The sequence below is a fragment of the Cottoperca gobio genome, chromosome 22 (assembly GCF_900634415.1).
Source record: "Cottoperca gobio chromosome 22, fCotGob3.1, whole genome shotgun sequence".
Taxonomy (NCBI): Eukaryota; Metazoa; Chordata; class Actinopteri; order Perciformes; family Bovichtidae; genus Cottoperca; species Cottoperca gobio.
Genome location: NC_041376.1, coordinates 5,277,974 through 5,289,497, shown reverse-complemented (window position 1 = coordinate 5,289,497; position 11,524 = coordinate 5,277,974). Strand labels below are relative to the sequence as shown.

Below are 11,524 nucleotides of genomic sequence, written 5' to 3'. Positions count from 1 at the left end.
AGACAGGAATTGTAAAGTGAAAGCGAGACTTATAAGGAAACAATCTAAACGTCGATGGTGTCATTATTCTACATTGCGCAATCAACATTTAGGCTATTTTATAATCATTTACGTCACATTTTTCGTAAAACTCCGATATAGATGACTTACTAATACAGTTACACATTAAACATAGATTTATATATATATATATATATATATATATATATATATGGTGTTATTTTGTCACTGCACACACAGTATCTCCATCCTCACATCAATGTTAACACGAAGGTGCAACAATTGCTTATTTCATTGCATTCAATAGTTTAGATATTTCAGTCTGAAAAGTAAAATGACACAAGAGCATGTGTTATTATATCATATTTTTATTAATGTTAATCTACTTTTCAATATCATCTTTTTTAACAGCAATATCCACAAAATATTAACAGTGTGCAAGAAAACATGAGTTATGGCACATCAGAGAACAGTTACAAAAAATAGATATATTTTCTTCATAATCAATCAAGGCAAAAAGATACATATACTGTATGCATACACAGGAGATCAGAACACAAAAGACGAGTCTCGGGAAGGGCTCGGAGCCGATTCAGCGATGTGTGATTTCAAAGTCCACCGGTGAGGAGCCTCAACTCTCCCCACCTGGCTCGCTTTGTGTCACAACACCAGTGGATTTCCATCTCGAGCCACATGTTCTACTTTAACACTGTTCATTCTGTTGATCTGATAACCCCAAGACCAGCATTAACACAATATACGCCACTATAAGGCAAACTAACAACCAACCAATCAGACAAACTGTCAGCCGAACCAGCAATTTAGGCCGGCTGTCTCTGATTTTAAGCCCAACCAGCTATGGAATGATTGAAAAAAACAATAATGATAAAAAATAGCATCTGTCAGACATCTCCAGGACAACATCAGTGTGTGTGTGCTGATATGCGTGCATGCTTCTTTTGTTATATAAATCTTTTGCAGTTGTAATCTTCTTTGACTTTAGCTGCACCTTGCAAAACATATTTTTTTTTTAGAATGAACTGCCTTTCCTTTCCGTAACAATAAAAACAAATCAGTTAATTGCTCAATTTTACAATAGTTCATATTCTGGGGAGAGTAATTCTGACTTACTTCCTTATCTGTCACTGAAGTTTGCACTGGAGAGAGGTTTCTGTTTGTATAGTTATTATATTTCCTCAGCTGGTTGTTGTTTTAGTATTTTTATGATGAAAGATCACCATTCATATCAGGTCGAACCATTTCTTCAACTATCTCTTAGATAAAGGGATTTATTCAATTTAAAGGAACAGTTCAACATTTTCGGAAATACTCTTAATGGATTAATTGCTGAGAGTTTTTGAGAAGATCGATATCGCTTTCATGTTTGCAACAAATGAAGCTACAGCCAGTAGATGGTTAGCTTAGCATAAAGACTAGAAATGTGAAGCCTCTGTTGGAAGTTGATTTACTTCTTTTTTTTAAGCACACGATTAACTGCTGCTTTACAGACCTCTCTTTCCCAATGTAAGTCTATGGGAAAAGTCTATTTGTGTACAATGGCATAATGTGATGGACCAGGAAGTTGTAATTCCGCAGTTCGGCCACTATGCCAAACTGGCCTCGTAGCTCGGTTCTCTTCCTGGGGGCTTGGTAACAACCTTTGGACAGAGCGAGGCCAGCCTTTTCCTCTTGCTTCCAGTCTTTAAGCTTAGTTAAGTAGCTGCCGGCTTTAGCTTCAGAATATTTTCCAAAATGTCAAACTGTTGCTTTAGATCTCTAAGGCTTTAATGAAAACTAACTGCAGCTAATATAATGTAGCTGAATCAGGCACAGATAGAGCTAAACAGTAACAGAAATTCTGTGTCAGCTTTGTGGGTTGTTTGGGGTTATTATTGGTCATCACATCAAAAATAGCTTCTCACAATTTTAGCTTCTGACCGAACCCTTCTTTTCTCTTCTCCAGAATGAGCACACTAGCATCTGACAGATAAAAAAAGAGTGAGAGGAGGCAAAACATGCTGTTCTGATTTAGACAGCTTCACATGACCTCTCCTCGGGTCAGACTCACCCTGACCTGGAATTGCAGGTCTGTAAAATTCATATGTGTGAGTCAGCACAGCTCTGGAGCACTGTGTGTTCTTACGCACTGTGTCTCTCTTGCAAATGCACACAAACATGCATGCAACTCTATTTTCTCTCTTTTCCGCCTAATACTCACCCTTTTCCACCACCAAAAACTAGCACCCCCACCCCCCCACATGTACACACGCACACACACACACACACACACACACACACCCCTCTCTGTGGCCCTTCTCCAGCTCCTGCTCTCTGTGTTTGGAACAGAGGCAAATGACAGATGAAGCAGGGCTTTGTACTATGAACCATCGTCCACAGTGAACGAGCAGGGATGTTAATTAATAATTTAGCCTTGAGTTGAATTGTTTCGTTTGTTTAAGAAATAGTTTTCACATTTTAGGGAATACGCTTATTTGCTTTATGGCTGAGAGTTAGATGAGAAGATTGATATCACTTGTAGGATAAATATGAAGCTAAGCCAGCGGCCCGTTAGCTTAGCTTAGCATAAAGACTGGAATGCTAATTGGTGCACTTTAGAGATGTTGGTCAGTGGATTTTGATACCTTTAGACAGTCAGGTTAGCCGTTTCCCCTCATTCCCAGTCATTATGCTAAGCTAAGCTAAACGGCTGCTCGCTCTAGCTTCATATGTACCATACAAGCATGAGAATGATACCAATCTTCTTATTTAACTCTCGTCAAGTAGGCGAGAACATATTGTGGTGCCCCCAGCGGACTGTCTGATTTTCAAACTGCGTGCACACAAAAAACTGCTCACCTTTCACACCACTTCCAAACAAACTCAGCAGGTGGCTCACACTAACCTAATGATTAGAGAACAGAAAAGCAATGGGTTCAGCTCCCCTGAGACTCCATCAGCAGACTCCACCCTGCTCTGTCACTGCACGTTACTCCTGACCGAACCCTCGGCTAAATGCCTAAATGTAAATATGGCGGCACAAAGTGCCTTTCTTTCACCAACTAACCATCTTATGCAGCTCTCAATGCCCAGCCTTGCCGCTCCTTTAACCTTTGACCTCTGACAATTAAACTTAAAAAACAACAGCAAGAGAGAGAGTAGTGTTATGTGCACGTGTGTTGTCATAGTTGCCTGTCGCCGACCATAACCAGCACTTGAGAAGAAACGTGGCTGCTGTGGTGTTAATGGATAGATCAGGAGGTTGGTTTTTGCCACTGGAATGAGGTCCGATGTTGATTCTTCCTCTAACAGGATACGATGCTAAACCTAACAGGCTTTTGTTTCTATCAGGTGTTTGTATTTGTATCTGTGGTAAAACCATCCTCCACTATCACAAGCCTCTAAAACCTGAAGAAGAAAAAAAGAAGAAGAAATGAAGACAGACATGATTCTGACTGACAGAACAGAATAAGTACAAAAAAGAAATCCAACATCCACAGAAGACGGTTCTGTGTTTAGATTTTGTATCTTACAAACACTGTACAGGGTAATACTCAATTCACCAGGTTCCATGGACTCCATAGAAAGAAGAAACTCAAAAATAAACCCAAAACAACTACTCTTCAACTTATCACTTCTGCACATGTCTGAAAGAAAGTTTATACACTTAGTTTGTTTCTCTTGACTTCATTTTTTTTCACTTTATCTTCAGCTTTTACAATCAAGTTTGGTTTGTCAGAGAGAGGAGCATTGTGGAGGAGAGGAGGACAGAGGAAACCGAGAGGGGACTGATGCTCTATATATATATATATATATATATATATATATATATATATATATATATATATATATATATATATATGTGTGTATTCTGATCTGATTTAAACCCAGATTTATGGTGCAAAAAAACAAGATGTATCCCCTTCCTGTACTGTAGAGGCAAACGAAACAAACACCTCCATATTTGCACTATTTAATGCAATATATCTCTTCTTTTCCTTCCCTAAACATTATATAAACTGCCAATTGAAAGAATCAAACATAAGCGGAGAAGGCAGGTAATGGAAAGCTTGATTTGAACTTTTCACGACAGCTTCACTTTTACTTTTTAAGTTTGGGTTTTCTCCTCCAGCCTTGCAGTCCTTACAGACTGATTCTCCAGCGTGGTCAGTCTGAGACTTGGCCCTCTCTCGGGTTAAAGCACAGGGAGGCTTGATGTACAGTAGAAACTTTTGTTATCTGGTTCGGTAATACCTCTGGCTTACAACCAAATCTCCTGTCAGCCAGGGGCAACACCTATGTCAAAGCAAAACAATAATACAAATTAAAAAAAAGTACAGTATTATCTTATCTGTTAAGTAATGCTTCAACAAAATATCAAAACGTACATGTAGTTCACAAACAAGTATTTCTTAAGAAAAATGCAGTAAACGTCGAGGGTTAATAGCTTGAGTGCTGTGTAGAGCAGTTCACTATGTTCCCCTCATAGGTGCAGATCTGAGGTCACCTTAGAATTGGATTTCAACCAACAGCAGCCACAATGAACCGCAGTGGAATCGGTGACAGCATATCAGCATCTAGTGACGACTTTCTGTACAGGTTGGCACAGCTGGAGGTTTGACCAAAGGCTGCAGGCGGCCGCAGTGAGGCCACAAGCAGAGGTCTCTTGAAACAGGTTTGGGTGGGAACATGCTAGCTCGATAAAAGGCAAAGGCTTCAGCCACTTGCTCCATAATTACCCGACCATGATTTAGCACAGGCCGGTTCGTGGGCAAAGCTCTCAGACCTTTTTAACTCCCACGAAAAAAGCTTTTATTGAGCTTTTAATGTGACACCAGGTCGTGTTTGGCACGGTCGGCAGGAGCGCCTACCATCCATTTCTGTTGCCCACATGAATCCTCCCACTCCTCGCCTATGGCACTGCTGTCCATCCTTTACACAACTCCTCATTTCATGACAAAAGAAGGAACAAATCCTGGTTTCCTACTGATTATTAATGTCCAAATCCCTCAAAGTTAAGCTGACACTTGTAGTTAATTTACCAGCATATATGAATACTACCAAAAGCACCTTGGATCATACTCAGTGACATACTGATCTCAGCCACAGAGAGAACGAGATACCTGCCCCCTAGCTGTGGCTCCGGGGTATGGCGCTTTTCCAGAGTGGCTATTTTGGGAGTGTGTGTGTATGGTCTTGAAGTGTGTGTTTGCATGAGTGTGGGGATCAATTTAAGTAGTGAATGAGTGAATTTATATGTATCTGTATGTGCATAAGTGTATATAAATGTGTGTGTGTGTGTGTGTGTATGTAATGGCAGAAGGCGGCTATAGGATGATGCAGGGCTTCTTGTCCTTGAAAGGGTTTTCAGAGGTGGGAACCCCGACCAGCAGAGGGTCGCTACGAGCGTGCTGCTCACAGTAACTCATCAGTTCTGCTGCTGCTTTAGACACCTGCAGGAGAAGGGGAGAGGTGAGGGGGAGGGAGAAGAAGAAGGTGAGCAATTTAAATGGTCGGAGAGAAATTGGAAAAAATAATAAGGAGAAGAAAGAGAAAGGAGAGAGCGGTCAGATACGCATGAATAATCACACTCACACATTCAACAAACATGGCAGTAAACCTTCTTCCTACCTTAATGCGTTCGATCCCTGCCTCAATCCTCAGCTGTTCCACCAGTTTCCTGGCCTGCGCGATATTATTAGTGGTAGACATACTGATCCATCAGAATACACCAACACAGGAGAAAACTGAATGAGAGAGAGAGAGAGAGAGAGAGAGAGAGAGAGAGAGAGAGAGAGAGAGAGAGAGAGAGAGAGAAGGAGCGAGAGAGAGAGAGAGAGAGGGAAAGAGGAGGAGAGAGAGAGAGACAGAGAGATGAGAGAGAGACAGAGAGAGACAGAGAGAAGAGAGAAGGAGCGAGAGAGAGAGAGAGAGGGAAAGAGGAGGAGAGAGAGAGAGACAGAGAGAGAGAGAATAGAGAGAGAGAGAGAGAGACAGAACAGAGAAGAGAACAGAGACAGAGAAGAGAGAGATACAGAGTCAGAGAGAGAGAAGACAACGAGAGAGAGAGAGACACAGAGGGAAGAGAGAGAGAGAGGAGAGCCAGAGAGAGAGACAGAGAGAGAAGAGAGAGAGAGAGAGAGGAGAGAGAGAGAGAGAGAGAGAGAGAGAGAGAGAAGGATAAAGACTGGTGGAGTAACAAAATGTTTGCTATGCAGAAAATTATGGATGATTTAATAAAATATGCTGCCATGTCTCAGGTCGACGTGACTCCCGGCAGCTTTAAAAACTGACTTTTAAACATGGTTTTACATATTCGGACTGACATGCTATAAATATGTCTTTAGTTGTGTCTTGTATGTAACCAGGACAAGATGACATACAGGTGCAATGAGTTCCGGCTTGGAAATGTACAAAGCAAAGCAATTATATTGTGCGCATATACTGTACATACATATTTTATAACACAGGCGGTTGCAGGCGGTCACGTTGCTGATTGTTGATAGTGATGGTGTAACTACATACATTTACCCTCGTACTGTACTTAAACTATTTTCCTTTTTGACACTTTTTTCTTTTACTTTTCACACAGAAATATTTTGCTAATTTATCCGACAGTCACTAGTTTCTTTCCAGATTAAAATGTAATTAAAGAATTACTTTAAATAAGCTTGACCAACTACTGTACCACATTAATATTCTGCTTACATTCATGCATCAGAGTTAATCATCCACATCCATAATGTATAATAATAATATCCTCTCACAAGGGCCATTTTCTGCACAATGAGTAATGAGCTCTGTAGTTTCACTTCTGGGTTTAATGGCATACTACTGTATAAAAACAAAGCTTTTATAGTATTGAATAGCTTCATTTAGGGCGCTGTATTGCCTCAGTTGTTGTAGTTATAGCACCACTGTGAGGTGACTACATGGTGGTGCAACCTTATTAATGAGCGATCAAAATACAGTTTATGGAGATGCACAGTATACCTTAAGAAATACTTTATTAGATTAATTAGATATATGTTTTTCATCCATGCTAAATATTCGTCAAGCTTTGAGCAGGGCAGAGTGTTACCTGACTGATGGTAGGCAGGCAGGACTCTCCGAACACGACTGTGACTGGATGGAGATCTGAGCGGTGCAGGGACAGTTGCCAAGTCAAAACGACAGAGCTGGACTGCAGATAAGCAGATAAGCTCACATTGGCTTGTCTCTGTAAAAAAAGAAAAAGAAAAAGGAGAGCAGGTGAGATGGCTGCGTACCCAGTTAGGTTACAGGCAGGCAAATATTGTATATGTTTAAAAATGTTAGTTTTGTCCATTTGCAGTTTTGTATAACCGAAAAAATAATGTTTCATGTCATAGATCCAAAAAATTGAGTTTTAGTAATGAGAGAGAAATCTGCATTGAAACAGTCGTTCCACCAACATTTTGAGTTGGGGTAACTACTGAATTCAATCTACAGACTGTCCCGCAATTTGCTTTGGAGAGGGACAAATTAAATTGTAGTAGAAGTACATATTTAAACAGTATATCTGAGATCATGAGGGTATTACCACTCATTGATCGGGGCAATGGAAGTCCATTCATACCTGTGCTGTCAAAGATTCATTTTAAAAAACCTGCATAAACCTCCAGTTTCTTTCTTTTAGCACAGCGTCGAAGTTTCCCCAGCAGTATATAAAGCTCAAAACGCACCTCGCTCCTCAAATACATCAATGTGAGTGTGTTCTCTCTGTCTGTCGCCCTCTCTCCCGGGAGGAGAGTCCTGCTTTAATTACTCCTACTGTGGAGTAGCTCAGAGATTCATGTCTGTAATTAGGGCTTGTGTGTGTGTGTGTGTGTGTGTGTGTGTGTGTGTGTGTGTGTGTGTGTGTGTGTGTGTGTGTGTGTGTGTGTGTGTCTCTCTCTCTCACACACATGCATACTTGTTTTTTGACGGCATTGAATAACCCTTGGATAACCTGGAGATTATGGGTGGGGGTTTATCGATACTGTTTAGGTATTCTTTTGAGTATCAATATTAGCATCGATATAATATTAGCCAAATAAGTGTTACGTTAAATCTCTTTCTGGAAACATGAACGCTTCTTAGTTCCTCTTTAGTTCAGAGAATTAACACAAAATTAACCTTTTTTTTTTTAACCCTTAACGGAGCAGATTAAAAGTAAATGCCTAATGTGTGGCAGTGGTGCCAACAATGTATTCAGAAGTAACCAATTAATAATGATTTTCCTTAAATAAGATGCATTTAATAGTAAAACGTTTATGCATCGGCCCTTGTATGACTCAATATCACATTGGAATCAATTTTAGAGTTTCTTTGGGGGATCACCCACGCTGGACATGTACCCTAACATTAGTAAACAGCCACCTGCACAAACCCAACCCTGACCCCTATGTAACCGTAAACAAAAAAAAATAGCCTTTAACCCTAGAATGTAATGTTTCACTATGTGGGGATGTGATCTTTGTCCCATAGGAGGTGAGTGTGTGAACATTTGTATGTCCCTAAAATGTGATCATTACAAGTGTACATAGACACAGACACACAACATATGTTCTTGTTCTCTTCAGGGTTTGAGGAGCGTCCCTAGGACAGCCCACTGACAGCCAACAGAGCAATATATTATGCATATGAACAACAGCAACTCACACTAATAGGATAAACTACACATCACGCACTGTAGCCTGAAAGGAGAGTTGAATCAACGCCGGAGGAGGAGGATTTGCTGTCAAACCCTTATAAGGGATCTGATTCTTCTAAAAACACTTTTTCTTACAACATAAGAGGGAAATATTGAAAAGAGGTGACAGCAATGTTATCCTCTTTTGTTTACCAGCTGTTTCACCTTTCACAAACTAGATCTGTTCTGTTTTTGTTTCTACAAATGATGGTTTTACTCAAAAACGTTTGTTTGTTCACATGTTTCTCAAATGTATAAGCAACAAACTTGACAACTCGCAGGGACAGTGGGCTACAATTCAGAAATATATCGCCTGCAACACTTTTCCGAGTGCCTTGATTTCTTCAGCCTGTTGATTTCTCAAACTTTCTGCTATGGCAAAAGCTGGAAGAAGGAAGCTGTACACCTAAAAAGCACAATTATAAGTTTCTGCCTCTTCACAGTCAAATGTCTCTTCTCTTACGCCCCCAAATGTGTTTATTTTATTCAAATATAAAGCTGATGCACAGAGACAAACATATAGGATGCAGTAAACTAGTCATTTGTCTCGGCCTGGACCTAAAGCATCACCAGAGCTGGACAGGCCCCAGCCAGTCAGCTAGTGAGCCCACAGCCGCCCTCAAGACGCGCAAAAATGCATCAATCCTTATTGATCCTAGCAGCTCCTGAGCGCTGATCAGGCCTGCAGTACGGAGCCATGTCCTCCGCTATAGGCCTTGCTTACTGCTCTACCGTGTGAAAACACAATGCGGGCATTTTGATGGATAGAACAGCATGTCCTCTCTCTCCCATGGCTATCCACACACGCATACACACACGCATACGCACAGTGCGCGCAAGCACAGGCAGACCTTGTGCACATATCAAAGCCAGAGATATTTTCCCAAGTGAAGACCAGACTATACCGCTTCAGGTCTGCAAATAGGCCCTGATTGTTAGCCGTGGGAGCAGGGTGGTGACATGTTTTGAGGAAGGCAGGCTCGAGCAGCCAATATAAACCCATCCAGCGACAATGGGCACAAGACTGGAGCGCATGCCTTTATGTTCCGCTATTATGCAAATTGATCGCCACACGGCCTACTTGAACATATAAAATCCAGAGTTTTTTTGGATACAGTGGCTTGTGCGTCCTCAGAGTCCAGCCGAGCTGTCGGAAATCTTCCACTGACCCTGTCCCCGGTCCTCCCCACCCTCTCTGCCGGCAAAGGGCTGGGGAAAACCGGATTCGTGACACTGATGAAGCTCCTCTCCGCTGCAGCCGCCCTCGGTGACGAGAAGCCGGGGTTGCAGAGGCGCACAGACGCGTTACATTTATAATACACAGGGAGAAAAATACCCGAATATCTTCAAACTCACCTCCGAATGTGCTGTATTGGTGATTTAAAGGGCCAGATCTGCTGGTTTCTCACCCTCTCTGTTCGTTCACTCCCCGTCTTCGCCGAGCCAAACGCCTCCCCCTCCGCTACCAGTCTCTGTCCACTCCTCTACCCCCCCTCCCTCCCTCTTCCTCCCTCCCTCCATCCGATCTGGTGACAGCACCTTTAACCCAGGGGCTCCCAAACAAACATTCAACAATTAAACAAGAGGAGTTTTAAAGGATATGTTTTTAGAGATTTTGGTGGATGTTTTGAGATCTACATTAATTATCAATTTCGAAAATGTATTTCTATGCCTGCTCTGAGTGTGTAAACATTTACTTAGATCTTGCATGGATCCCTTTTTACCTTGTAGTGGTTAAATATATTCTTTCAACGATCAAATATAATCAACCTCTGGTCGTTTCTATATATTGTAGCTAAATTATATATATATATATATATATATATATATATATATATATATATATATATATATATATATATATATATATATATATATATATGAATCCAAAAACCAAAACGACCTTTACTGACAAACTGCATTCACATCCAATTTGTTTTTCTTCTTTCAGATTCAAAAAACATCATATCTTATATTTTAAGATGTTGGTTGTGTAGGCCTATTCTATTCCAAATGTTTATTTCTTTACACAATATTATTGTGATTATAATATGTGATCATAAATACCCTTAACACATTTATAGGAACAAGATGTTAAAGCTTAAAAATGTGTTTCTCTTTATAATCCTCTTATTTGTGCAGGATTTATAAAGGGTAAACAAAATTAAATCCAATTAGACCTAAAATATTTGCCTTATCCGTGCATGTAATGAAAACAGTGCATGGCCATTATATATTTTCTACATTAATTTAACTTTTGGACTAAAAAGTACACTGGCCTGTAAAATAAGCCATGTTTCACAACTCAACCATTATCTTACCCCAGCTGCCTACTTACACAACCTGCACGATGTGTTTTTTCCTCTGTCATGTACATGTTGACCTCACAGTAAACATGTCTCCTCTCCACATGACTCCACCGCTCTGCGCTGCCACACGGTGGCGCCATTGACCCGGCTGTAGTTCCGTCTACTCCGGAGAGGTGTGGGCCGCTCCTGCTATTCCTGGCAGGCCCAACTCCTCCACACGGAGCTAAAAGTGCTGCATGATCAGTGGCTGCATATGGACAGTTCTCTCTCCATGAAGGGGGACAAAAGGTCCGAGGAGTAGGATAACATTTTTATTTCTAATCTTTGTTCTTGGGGCCATAAAACCCTGGTGATGCTGACAGAGACAAAGATGTATGTTCATGAAACATTTGCTGCTTTCATGCACACACTCTTCTACAGCCATGCTGCACGGAAACCCGTTCCTAGCTACTTATTATAACCACAGGAGAGCTATTTATAACCCGCACAGAGTACCGCATTGGCCTAATTTTCACTGATGTGTGAA

At 41.0% G+C, this 11,524-nt stretch overlaps 1 protein-coding gene across 3 annotated transcripts; it reads right to left on the bottom strand.

Moving 5' to 3' along the window:
• Nucleotides 1-350: 350 nt before the first annotated feature.
• LOC115027201 (guanine nucleotide-binding protein G(I)/G(S)/G(O) subunit gamma-7) lies at nucleotides 351-10,172 on the bottom strand. Of its 3 annotated transcripts, none has more exons than XM_029460359.1 (4): nucleotides 10,046-10,172; nucleotides 7,079-7,216; nucleotides 5,629-5,744; nucleotides 351-5,450 (listed from the first exon to the last, which is right to left on the bottom strand). In XM_029460359.1, exons 3-4 carry the CDS (start codon nucleotides 5,707-5,709, stop codon nucleotides 5,325-5,327), a joined length of 207 nt encoding a protein of 68 aa, XP_029316219.1. In that variant the 5' UTR covers nucleotides 5,710-5,744; nucleotides 7,079-7,216; nucleotides 10,046-10,172; the 3' UTR covers nucleotides 351-5,324. The 3 variants fall into 3 exon arrangements, with proteins under 3 accessions (XP_029316219.1, XP_029316221.1, XP_029316222.1); XM_029460361.1 differs by lacking the exon at nucleotides 10,046-10,172 and adding an exon at nucleotides 9,859-10,034; XM_029460362.1 differs by lacking the exon at nucleotides 10,046-10,172 and adding an exon at nucleotides 9,595-9,840.
• Between the last annotated feature and the right edge of the window lie 1,352 nt (nucleotides 10,173-11,524).